At 40.7% G+C, this 13,383-nt stretch overlaps 1 protein-coding gene across 1 annotated transcript; it reads left to right on the top strand.

Moving 5' to 3' along the window:
- Positions 1-754: 754 nt before the first annotated feature.
- On the top strand, positions 755-8,122 carry Fpgt (fucose-1-phosphate guanylyltransferase). Its single transcript, XM_051195667.1, has 4 exons — positions 755-812; positions 1,908-2,075; positions 3,269-3,361; positions 5,407-8,122. The coding sequence occupies exons 1-4, from the start codon at positions 755-757 to the stop codon at positions 6,858-6,860; spliced, it is 1,773 nt and encodes a 590-aa protein (XP_051051624.1). The 3' UTR covers positions 6,861-8,122.
- The last annotated feature ends 5,261 nt before the right edge of the window (positions 8,123-13,383 follow it).

The raw sequence follows: 13,383 nt of genomic DNA, 5'->3' as shown, positions 1-13,383 counted from the left end.
GAGCCCCTGAACATGGGTCTCAGATAGAAGGCCTGGACAGTCTAAGGGACCTCAGACAATGGAACCAGGATGTATCCCTGGTGCATGAAAGGACTTTGGGAGCACATCCCCCATGGAGGGATACTCCCTTAGCCTAGAGGCAGGAGGGAGGGCCTAGACCCTACTCCAAATGACTTGACAGATTTTGATGATCCCTCCTGGAGGGAGTGGGGGGGGGGGCAGATGGGATTTTGATGATGGGTGGGGTGGGGGTTCGGGCCCACAGGAGGCAGGGAAAGGGAACTGGGATCGATACATAAAATAAGGGGAAAAAAATAACAATATTAAAAAGAAGTTAATGAAGAGAGCCTTCTCAAGTCAAATTGTAGGGGACGGCAGGCTCTCTGGCTTCGAGCTGGGAAGTCTTCCCCGGGTTGCTCTTTAGTGTGCGCTCTGTGTGGGCCTGGAGAGGAGGCTGTGTGCAGACCCCGCTGCGACCACAAAGTCGGGTCCCTAAGGCTGAGTTCCCGGGGCGGGGCGGGGCGGGGCGGGGCGGGGCGGGGCGGGGCGGGGTCACCTCAGCGCGGGCTGGGCTGGGCTGGGCCGTCAGGCGCGGAGGACGCGGGACCGCACGGCGCAGGCCGCACGCAGCCCGGCTCGGGGACGGGGCCCGTGTGCGCCGCGCAGCGTTGCCCGGGAGACGGGGGCGGGAGAATGCGCCTGCGCGGTGACGCGGGCGGGCGCGCGCCGTGCCGTCTCCCGGAAGTGCGGCCCCATGGCGTCCGTCCGCGAAGCGGCCCTGCGCAGACTGCGGCGGTTTGCGGCCCTGAGAGGTACCCTGGGGCGGAACTGAGGCGCTCGGGACGCGGGCCCGCCCGGAGGGCGCCTTCTGCCGGCGGACCCTCGCTGCCGCTTCCTGTCCGCCCGCCGCGGCCCCGCCCGTCCCCGCTCCCCCGGCCCTCGTCGTCCTCCCACGGCCCCAGTGACACGTTCTCGGCCCGGGAGAGAGCGCAGGGGCAGCAGGGAAGGGGCCCGGGGCGCCCAGGGTCAGACTGGGGTTTAATTTAAGTTAACGGTGCAGGCCAGGAGAGGGATTGCCGGACTTCAGTGCAGCCGTACCTGGATCCGCAGCCTCGGGGACGCAGTAGACGGACAGACGGACAGACCCTGTGTCCGCGTGGCTCTGGGAAGGCGAGCTAAGGGGTTGTAGCGAGGGGCAGGGCCGCCGGCCTCCTTGGTAAAGGAGAGGGCCCCACTGTTTGCCAGAGCAACTTGTCATCTAACGAGCTTATTGGGGAATTTGACCCTAAGTTTTGCGTGATATCTGATGGCCTACCTAAGTTTAGTTGGGTCCTCGTAAGTTAATTAAAAATATTAAGAGTTGAGCCTGGTGCTACAGATTCTACTTAGGAGGCTGAGGCATCTGGGTCTTGGCTCAAGCCCTGCCTGGAAGACAGGAAGAGTCCAAGGTCAGCCTGTCAACTAGTAAGGCACTCTCAAACAATAAATAAAAAGGGGATTGGGAATATACCTCAGCGATGGGGTGCTTTCCTGGCATACACAGGGCTCTGTGTTTTATCTGCGCCACCACAAGGCAATTTAAAACTAAAGAGAAGAAAAATTAAGTGGCACCAAAACAAACCCGCATGTCTGTACAGAAACATGCAAGGAGAGTAGAGTTGTTGTTTCTCATGAAATATCTGACCTGACTCCTGGAACTTGCTTGATTTAGGTTAAAGATTGTTGTGGGTTTTTTTGTTTTTGTTTTTTTGTTTGTTTGTTTGTTTTGTTTCTGCATCGCATTGTTATTTAGGAAGCTGGCAGTGATTATGCTTTTGTTCTTTGTCCTCCACTCATTTGGAATAGGCAGGCTTGTAATAGAGAATTATAATAATGTTAATAAAAAAGTTCTTGCTGTTTTCCAATAGGCAAACCTGTGGCAGCTGGGGAATTCTGGGATGTAGTTGCAATAACAGCAGCCGATGAAAAGCAGGAGCTTGCTTACAAGCAACAGTTGTCAGAAAAGCTAAAGAGAAAGGAACTGCCCCTCGGAGTTCGCTATCATGTCTTCAGTGACCCTCCTGGGACCAAGATTGGTATACATTTCATGCACATGTTTACAACAGATTTGGAGCAAAACAATAATTGGATAATTTTCTGAGCTTTATGGTGTTCAAACTGTTTATCTACACACATGGCCTTTACGGTCTTTAAAATCTGAATCTAAATTAAGTCCTCTTAGCAAGATGAAATTCAGAGCATAGGACCTAAGCCACTATGATGTGAAGAGAAACTGGTCCAAAAAAAAAAAAAAAAAGAAATTTTTTGTTTTTTATTTTCTTTAATACAATTCCAGTAGACCTCCTTGGAACTTCTCAAAGGTCTTTCCCAACCCAGTAGTTTCTTCACACATCTGTACAAGGAAAACAAAGCAGGAAATGTATGTGTATAATTGGTCTCTTGGGACCAAAACATGGAATAAAGATGAACCAGGTCCAGTCACTTAAAGTGACATAGAATATTTATTTAAACTTTGGTTTAATTCAAACTTTGTCATCATTGGAAATGAATAGATTATATTTTACCTTTGATTCTATATACAAGGGATTGCAAATAATTTCTTCTACACTTTTGTAGTTATTGCTTAAAAGTGTTTTGCTTTGAAAGCCATTGTTCATCTTTTATTTACTTATTTATTTGCTATGCTTCACTTGGAAGTGGTATTATTTTTTATAAAATTTATCCCTAAAATTGTAGCTCATATGATAAGAAAAGCTAAAGCCCCTTCATGCCACGAAGTGAACGCATGTGAAATTTTTCTGATGAGTTACTCTTGGTTTATTCCTCCAAGGAAGAAGATCAGCACTTGTATGACATCCCTTTTGTAGAGGGATAATTGGGCTCACAATATGTTAGTAATATTTAAAATATTTTAACAAACCAAGTTCTTAATTTAAAAAACATTGAAACTTGTGAGTTGAGTTGTGTCATTTGAACGAAGTCATTAAGCAAGCTTTCTGATTGACAGCTGCACATAAATTCTCAGCCTAGGGTCATAGATTGTGTAATTTATCATTTCTTTCATTACTGCCCTTGAGAGATTATTAGCTGCTGTTTGATATGTTTCTGAATTGGCTTTTTGTTTGCTTATTGATTGTGACTGCTGTATTCTTCTGTCAGTACCTTCTGAATCTGTCACATCTTCAAAATTGTAACATTAAATATATCATCATAACAAAATCTTCATATCGTTCTGTGAGGCAAATTTCCCTCTTGAATTTTTTTTAAGGAAATGGAGGATCAACCCTTTGTTCTCTTCAGTGCCTGGAAAGCCTGTATGGAGATAAGTGGACTTCTTTCACAGTCCTCTTAATTCACTCTGGTAACTTGTTTATTCTTTTATATTTGCCCTTGGGTTTTCAGCCTTTGACAACTTAAGCACTTTGTCTCCCTTGCAAATGACTTCCCCTATGTTTTCATTTTGATTTAAAATTTGTTGTTAGTATTTTACTGTGGAAATAAATGTTCATTACTTTTTGGGTTAGTTGTTTGCTCTTTTCAGTGTGTAAGTGATATGATTTTCACAAAATTTATTCTTAACATTGTAGATTATGTACATCATCCATATCTTACAATATATTATCATTTCATTTTTGGTTTGCAAAACAGAAAATTATTTTTCACAAATCTCTTAAAAATGTGGATGTTTTTCAGCAGCCTTTAAGGCTAATTTTGTTGTGAAAGAAAATGGATGATGATTAGACATTTCTTAAAACCTAGCTTGCATTGTTGACTGATTCTTGATAGTCGAAAGCTACAATATTTAGCAGTTTTAAACACAAAAGAAAATTGACAAAATACAGAATTAACATGTTGAAAAAAACACATAGAATATTTCAAAAGAGAAATCAGAAAATATAGATTTTTTTAATTATATGTACACACACACACACACACACACACACACACACACACACACAGATTGCATGAAAGCTTCTGCTGTTTATCTCTATATTCTTGTGGGCTGGTGAAGCCTTTCTCAAAGTCTGGAATGACCTGGGACATATAATTTAGAATGACCATCATCATATGCTTTCTAATTCCAGATTGTATACACGGTAATGTAACTATACAGAGGATGTCAACATAATATATCCAAGACCTGCTTTCAGAAAAATATTAAGAATGTAGAACAATTCACTATCTTGTAGGATAGAGGTAAAATTAATTGAACATCAGAAAATAGATAGCAAGAAATATGGTGGGCTCTCTGAACATTCCATGTACCTCTGCAGACTCAGACAATGCTGGACAGAAAGTATGTGAGCAGTGATGAAAGTGTGTCTATACTGAACATGTGGACTTTTCATAATTCCTGGAACATCACTGCATAACCACCGTCCATGGAAACCTTGCATTGTTCTAGTTAAATAAATTATCCAGTAAGATAGTGTGGGGTGCATGCAAATTAGTGCCATTTTAGGTCAGGGCTTCAGTGTGTGTGAGCCAGGCTCCACGCATGTGAGGAAAGGCCATAGATAATTCTTTCAGTGTGATTGTTACTGTCACCTGGTCTTTGGGAAGAGAAACAATTAAGATTATTTTTAGCTCTTATTTCTTGAGCAGGGTACTATGTACAGAGAACTTTAGATGTCGCATTGATCTCACGATGCTGCCCTTGACTGCAGTCAGTCCTCGGGGAGTAACTGAAGCATGCAGAGACAGTGGTGAGCTCATTTACCCACCTCTCCTAGGACGGAAGTCTGCTTCTCACTGTACACACTCCCTTACATAAAAAGAGTCCAGCATTCACTGTGTTTAAGAGAACACATTTCAGAAATCAAGACATTAGGATGTTAATCTTGGAAGGGAAAAGCCAAGTCAAATGAAAAAAGTGGTATAATTTAAAAAAAAAAAAAAACAGTTCTTAAGTAAATTTGCATTTACTTCATTTAAAGTATGTGTCTTAAGTTGAAACCAATGGATGTGTCATGAAATGGATGTTTAGCAGAGAAGTACATTTTGGAACCATTAGACTTAGGCTTTTACAGGTTTTTGTAAGGACATCCTTGATATATGACTTTAATTTTGGTTGGAATGTGTTGTTAGAAATGTTCATGGAAGATCAAGTTTTAAAAGTGGTCCTTTTGATAGTTACGCAGTTGATTCAGAACACTGCCTACCCATGCTCTGTGTATCTTTGAATCATTTCCTGACCTAGAGTCTTTAAAATTGCATTACATCGAATTTCTGTACATTAAACATTCTTGGGTGGTTTTAAAGTCTAAATTTCCTAATTCTACCCTTAATTTTGATTAGATACTTAGTATTAAACATCTCCAGAGCTATATTATGCTGTAATGGTTGTCACCAGATTTTGAAAATCTCTCAAAGAGCATATTTTTAAATACTTCACATTTTTTATAGGTGGCTACAGTCAACGGCTTCCCAATGCAAGTGCTTTAGGAAAAATCTTCACAGCCTTACCACTTGGTGAGCCCATTTATCAGATGCTGGACTTAAAGCTTGCCATGTACATGGATTTCCCCTCACATATGAAGCCTGGAGTTTTGATCACCTGTGCAGATGATATTGAACTGTACAGCATTGGGGACTCTGAGTCCATTGTATTTGACCAGCCTGGTTTTACTGCCCTAGCCCATCCATCTAGCCTGGCTATAGGCACCACACATGGAGTATTTGTCTTGGACTCTTGTGGGCCTCTGCAACATGGTGACCTAGAGTACAGGCAATGCCACCGTTTCCTCCACAAGCCCAGCATTGAAAACATGCACCACTTTAATGCTGTGCATAGAGGAGAACACTTTGGTCAACAGGACTTGGCTGGGGGTGACATCACCTGTCATCCATTGCACTGTGAATATGTCTACACAGATAGCCTATTTTACATGGATCATCAGTCAGCCAAAAAGCTTCTTGACTTTTATGAGAGCGTAGGCCCCCTGACCTGTGAAATAGACGCATATGGTGACTTCCTGCAGGCACTGGGACCCGGGGCAACTGCAGAGTACACCAAGAACACCGCCCATGTCACTAAGGAGGAGGCCCAGCTGTTGGACATGAGGCAGAAAATATTCTACCTCCTCAAGGGAACGCCCCTCAATGTTGTCGTCCTTAATAACTCCAGATTTTATCACATCGGAACGACGGAGGAGTATCTGCTTCATTTCACTTCCAATAGTACGCTACGGTCAGAGCTGGGCTTACAATCCATAGCTTTCAGTGTCTTTCCAAATGTGCCCGAACACTCCCATGAGACACCCTGTATCATTCACAGTGTCCTGGATGCAGGATGCCTTGTGGGCCCTGGCTCGGTTATAGAGTATTCCAGATTGGGGCCTGAGGTGTCCATCTCGGAAAACTGCATTGTCAGTGGTTCTGTCCTAGCACAAGCTGCCCTGCCCCCACATTCTTTTCTCTGTTCTTTAAGTGTGGAGGTAAACGGACACTTACAATATTCAACTATGGTGTTTGGCATGGAAGACAGCTTGAAGCACAGCGTTAAAGCCGTATCAGATATAAAGACGCTTAAGTTCTTTGGGGTCAGTTTTCTGACTTGTTTAGATATTTGGAACCTTAAAGCTACAGAAGAACGATTCTCAGGAAGTAAGATGCATCTGAGCCTGTGGACTGCTCGGATTTTCCCTGTCTGTTCTTCTCTGAGTGAGTCAGTTGCAGCATCCCTTGGCATGTTAAGTGCCGCACAGAACCATTCACCATTCAGCCTGAGCAACTTTAAGCTGCTATCCATCCAGGAAATGCTTCTCTGCAAAGATGTGCAAGACATGCTAGCTCATAGGGCGCAACTCTTTCTAGAAATCAGCTCAAATAAAAAACAATCTGCTTCAGAGAAATCCTAAATACAATGTATTTTCCCTGCGAACAGGATTGCAACAAATCTATGCACCTCTGGGTTTTTCTTCCTTTCTTTCCTCCCTCCCTCCCTTGTTCCCTCCTTCACTCGCTGCCTCCTTCCTTTTGCTTTTGCTTTTTTTGGGGTTGCTTCAGTAAAGCAACATAATACAATTTATATTAATATAACTGGTGTGGTACATTAATGGAAAAGGTACAGATTACAGATGTCCGCCTCTGATGGAATAACATTTCAGGATTAAATTCAGGAAAGACATGCTGTTTTAGATGTCTTGCACTATTGTAGCTTTACTTCATAGTGAAGATCAGTTCATAGGGGTACTGTTTCACAAAATACATACTTTTGGAAATTTTCTGTCTTTTGAAATTTGGTCTAATAAGCTCTGGATGTATTGATGATTGTATTAATTATCACAGTGAGACAACACCTAACAAAAACATCCTTTTAAATTTTTAAGAGGATTGTCCTTTTTGTTAATTCTTTTATTTTATTCTATTTTTAGTTTAAGTGCATGAGTGTATTATCTACAGGTTTGTGTGTGCAACAAATACGTACAGTGATAGAATAGCTGTTCTCAAACTGTGGGTCGCAACCCCTTTGTTGATGGAATGACTCTTTCAGGGTCACCAAAGGCCATCAGAAAATACAAATATTTACATTACAATTCATAAGAGCAGCAAAATTACAATTAGGAAGGAGCAGAAAAAATAATTTTGTTTTTAGGGGCCACCAGAATGTAAGGAATCGTAATAGAGTCACAACATTAGGAAGGTTGAGAACCGTTGGGCTAGAAGTAGGCATTGCATCTCTTGGGACTATAGTCAAACCTCCATACTCTGAAAATGTGATATAATATAATGTTTATGTGTCATGGATCTTGCCAAATATGATTTAAAAGTACGTATTATTATTATCAATTTGAACATGTGTTGCCATATTTTATAAACTACTGTTGCATTACACTGGGAAATGTGTGCATGGGGAACTCAGTTGTCTGCTTAGAAGGTGATAGTTGAGAGCCAGTGCTCGATTCACCATGGACATTCCTTAAGCAACTCTTAATTAATCCTACACATGTTCCTTGACTTGCTTTACATTAATTTTCTGTACTCACTGACAGTGACGCTGAGAACAGACAATTGGCCCAAAGAGGAGGGAATACAGACTCTGAGATAGTCCCTAGATCATAAACCACTTCAGGGAAGTGAAACGATGGTGGAATTCCAGCTTATGGGCACCTATATTAAACATGTTAGTGAAATAATGTTGGGTTGAAGTTTAATAGAAGCTAGACTTGTCATACTTGTGTTTAAGTTACCTTATGTAAACTAAAAACTGCTGTGCCAGTTTTATATACAAATTTTCAAGAACATAAATAAGACAACTGCCAAAACCTCTGTACTGTATTATTTATGAATGAATATGTATTTGTCTTTTTGATGTTCCCAGGGATAAGAAAACTATGTGTGATACTTTTATTGATTTGCTACAGAGATATCACTGGATGCTGAATGTTATTAAATGCACATACTCATTTTACTTGAAATTCTGTCAAGGATGAGAATCATGATTTCATGTTCTAAAAAAATATCATTAATAAAGAATACCATCACTTCCTTGGTTACTTGAACTTTTTGTATTTATTATAGATCTCTTTTGGGCCCATTTAGACAGAATTTTATCATTTCTCTGTACACATGTATAGAAAGGAACAAATAACATGTGGAATAGCAATATGATCAAGACATTTCTGTCATCTAGAGTCAAGGTCAGCCTCTGCTGAATCACTCAGGAATCAACTCATATTTACTGATAAACAGCTGCCCCCCCCAAGCACTAGCCACTGTGACTTCAAAGGTATTGATAAGGCTGCAATTTAACATTTTTTTTCATTCTGCAGAATTTCATACATGTATACAATGAACTATGATCAAAACAACTCTTTATCTTCCCAACTCTCCCGTATCCCCCAACACATGAGCCTCTCCCAACTTCATGTCTTTTTTTATTTTAATAACCTAAGGCCAGTTAGTGCTTCCCATATGTACATCCACCAGAACACTGCACATCTATCATTAGTCAGATAATCAAAATAGAATAATTCTTTCTCTAGAAACTATCAACTTCAAATTGTTACCTGAAAAGGTGTGGATCCTGGAAATTATCTGCATCCTCTGATAAATTTTGTCTGGCTTGATCGTGTGCAGGAAATCCCAAGTGCTGTTTGCTCATGGAAGTAACAGCCATGTTGTGACCAAAAGATAGCCTTGCTTCCCCATCCTCCTGGTCATCTGTGATGCCCCTGAGCCTTTATGACAAAGGTTTAAATAAATACCCCACTTAAACCTGAGCACTCATTCTGCTATTCTCAGAACTTTGACCAGTTACACATCTCCTTCCCACTTATCAATATAACAGCAAAACTAGAAAACATACTGTTGTTCCTCACCTTGGTCTATATACATGAAAATTTCTTATTTCATGCTTCTATAGGATAAAATTATCAAGGTTTTGTTGGAAAGTACCAGGTCTGCTCCTGGCAAAGTTATCTTTTATCTGCATGAACAAAAAATAGACCAAACTTAGATCATGGCTCACACTTGCCAATTTGACTGTTGTTTGACTGGCCACCATTATGAGGCAGGGCAGAATTTAAAATAAAAGAACAATAAAATTTGCAAATTCACACTGCGTGATATTTGCAAAATTAGAGCCAAAAGAGGACACTTAAGAAGAATAACCAGCACCGTCTACTTGTACAGCAGCTTCACACTGTGTCTAAAGATATCAGTAAAAGGCATCACTGCACATGCAGTGGCCAACACTGTTTCCTTCAAGGCTATTTGTGTCAGTAATTTATGATTTTGAAGACTCTGGTGCAGAGATGTGTAACAAAGAAGTAAAAACACAGAGACAGATATTGGGGTTCAAGCTTCAAGCTGAAGATCAGAGAAGCAAAGCAGCCAAGCCAGTAGACCTTACCTCTATCCAGCTGCAATGGCCATCCTGTCTTCATGAGCCCTCAGAGGCAAAATCTCTCAGTTTCTGTCTCCTCCTCCTTGTATCCCTTTCTCTACACAGCCATATCCTCTGTCTCCACCTCCATAGTACTGGGATTAAAGGCATGTGATCCCAAGCGCTAGGATCAAAGGCATAAGCTCTGTTACTCTTCACTCTTGTGTAGGTAAGAGTAACCTTGAACTCAGAGAGATCCATCTGCCTGTCTCCTGAGTCCTGGAATTAAAGGTGTGTGCCACCACAGTCTGGCTAGCTAGTCTGGCTGCTGGGATTAAATGCATATATCACCATTGTCTGACCTCTACGGCTTGTGGCTGGCTTTGCATTTTGAATCCTGAGGAAGGTTTTAGTAAATCATAAATACATCACCACAGAGATGTCTAAGTCATTCAACATGAATTTTACCATTCACACAGTAGCTTACTGCTGTTCCTCTGCTAGTGTCTTTCATGGCCATCTGTGCTGTGATTATCCTTCAGCTGTGGTTTAAGGCAGTTGTGAAGCAATCTATCTTTACGTCTTTGAAAAGAAAAGATATCCACGAAGTCCTGTTTGCACTGCCCTTGAGAGCATGGTGTGGGACCATCCACTGTAAAACAGCCCAATATCTCTACTCCATGCACTTTGATATACTGTGTTACTGATCTGCTTGTTGACTCTCCAGACTCTTTCAAAGCCTTCAAATCTTGACTGCAAAAAAAAAAAAATTCTTATGAATATTGTGATTAAGAAGGTATATATAACTTGTTATTCTTTATTATTATTCAATAGCATCCACTTTTCTGCAGAGTATTTGGGTGGTTATCTGGTTTGTTTTCATTTATCATTCCCTTCCCCAGAAAAAAATTGAAGCATTGAAATCTTGAGGCAAAAGTGTTTTTAAACAGCTCTGTTGAAATCAACTTTCATTTCATTTTCAGGTTGAAAAATACTGTATAGCTCAATGAAGTTTTCCATGAGTGGCTTTCTTCCTGTTGCTTATAGCCTTTAGCTTTGGGAAAGTAAATTGTAGACACAAAGATGCTGTTTTTCAGAAGGGTTTCAAAGTAGTTGTAGTAAAACCTGGAAAACTTCAAGAATATAATAATTATGCTTATTAGTTGTCTAAATGCATATTTTAATACACTACCTTAATGAAAAAGTTGTAAATTAACTTAAAGTTTTTATAATTGCATATTTTCATAATCAACTTTATTAAATTTTAAGAAGAAATGATTATACTTGGTTAAAGTTGGTTGAACTTCTAATGACCTAAAATCTAATCCAATGAAGAACTGTTGGCAGAAGATACCCTGTGGATAAGTAGGAAGAAAAAGAGATCTGTAGAGACATTTGTTTCTCTCTCATTACAATTGGTGCCCAGCACATCAAATATGATGCCACTGGTTCAATAACAGAAGTACTTATATCAGCTCTTTCTTTGGACAGCCAGCTCCCAAGTAATGACACAAAGACTTCTTAAGTATGAAAGCGTTGCCTTAGCTTAGGCTTGTTCCAAACTGGCTCTAAAAACTTAAACTAACCCATTTATACTAATAGTATGTTCTGCCACATGGCTCATGACTTCCTCAGTACCATACGCCTGACTTCCCTCTGTCTGCTGGTGAATACCCTGCCTCTCAGATTCTTCCCTCACTTCCCCTCTCTCCAGATACACCACCTATCCTTTCCTGTCAATCTATTGGCCACTCATCTTTTTATTAAACCAAATCAGCATGTCCCTAAGGCAGTCAAGGAAGGACAGAGACACATCTTCACAGAGTGTGAACAGATATCCCACATTTCCCCATTTTGTCTAAATAGAAGGGATAGGTTTTAACTCTAACACAGTTATATACAATAAGTATCAATTAAGAGCCTGAGCTCTGGGAAATTTTCAGGTCTGTGGTGTGGCAGGTGTTTCTACCTATTCTCCTGCCGAGTAGCTTGTCAGCAGCCCACAGGCCCTGTACTTGGATATATATGCCTCCACTTTGGATGCCAAATATAATGGGTCTCCTCAGTAGTGTGCATCTGACCATCTCACTGTCTGGCTGGAGAATCCCCTGCCTATTCTCACCAAGTTCCTCTCTTTCTCCCCAAAAGTCTTGCCTATTTTATCCTGCTCAGATACTGGCCATTCAGCTCATTATTAAACCAAGAAGAACGTGTCTTAGACAGTCAAGGAATGATAGAGATATATCCTCACAGGGTGTGATCAAATACCCCATAAATATTAACTTGTGAAGGGTTATGCAGGCTTGCAGGCTTCTTCATGCTATCCTGGAATATAGCCATGCTAGCATATGCCATGTAAGCCTGGGAAATTTGAATCCATGGTGGAAGAAGAGAACTGATTAATTCAATATGTCCTCTGGCCTGTACACACATGCTGTGGCACCCACATACCTATACACATGCACGCGCACACACATACACACCAATAATAAAGTAAATTATCTGTAACAAGAATCAGTCATGCAATTTCCTTAGGATATATTCATTTATGTATTTTGTTCTTTTGTCCATGTTTTGAAGTTGTCTACTAGTCATCATAACAAGGCTAATATCTAATTTTAGATTTAGATAGTATGTACTTGATGGGAGAGGTCATTCTGTATGTTTCTCATACTGGTTAATAATAAAGCACTGTTGGCCAATAGGAAAGGAAGATAGGAGGGACTAAGAGACAAGGAGGAAATAGGAAGTAGTAAGGAGGAGTCAAGATGGAGAGTCTGGAGAGAGCTGGACGCCAGCCGCCTCCCCGGTAAGAGAAGGCTATGTGAAAATACATAGATCAACAGAAATGGGTTAATAATTAAGGCAGAGCTAGCCGATAAAAAATAAGTAACCGGGCCAACAGCATTGTATCAAATACAGAGTCTCTGTGTGTTATTTGGGGCTGGCGCAGCAGCAGGACAAGACCAAGCGGCAGGCAGAAAAACCGTACTCGTTACATGTACTTCTCTGACCATTTCCTTTTCTCCCTGGAAATATTAAAATAAACTATCTCAATTTAGATAGCTCTCTTCTTTGATATATTTATTCAAATGAGTTCTTCAGTCTGCATAACTGATCCAACCACCGAAAATATTTCTCCAAGCAAAATCCTAGGTTTCACCAGTGCCTGACATACGTACCTTCATCCATCTCATCCAGTTAACTAGCGAGTCTACTACATATTGAATTCACAACCAAACTCCAAAGACTTTTCTCTATTACTGAGCCACAATCATGAACAAATCTAATTAAACAGACCTTTCTGTAAGCAATGCAATCTCTTCCACACAATGATAATAAACTTATTGAACTTTTATAATTGTGCATGAAAATAAAGTTACTGAGAGATTACAAAGGTAAATACTGTTATTGATTTGGATTGGACACCAAAAAGGAAAATATCTCAACTTTGCTAATTAATCTCCCTTTAATTCCCATTTTTCTTTGTTGAAGATTGCATTTGGCAGTGGAGATTCATACCAGTCTCTAACATTCTGTGTTTATTCCCTGTG

This window comes from Phodopus roborovskii, unplaced genomic scaffold (genome assembly GCF_943737965.1).
Source record: "Phodopus roborovskii unplaced genomic scaffold, PHOROB, whole genome shotgun sequence".
Classification (NCBI taxonomy): domain Eukaryota; kingdom Metazoa; phylum Chordata; class Mammalia; order Rodentia; family Cricetidae; genus Phodopus; species Phodopus roborovskii.
This window is presented reverse-complemented; position numbering and strand designations above follow the sequence as displayed.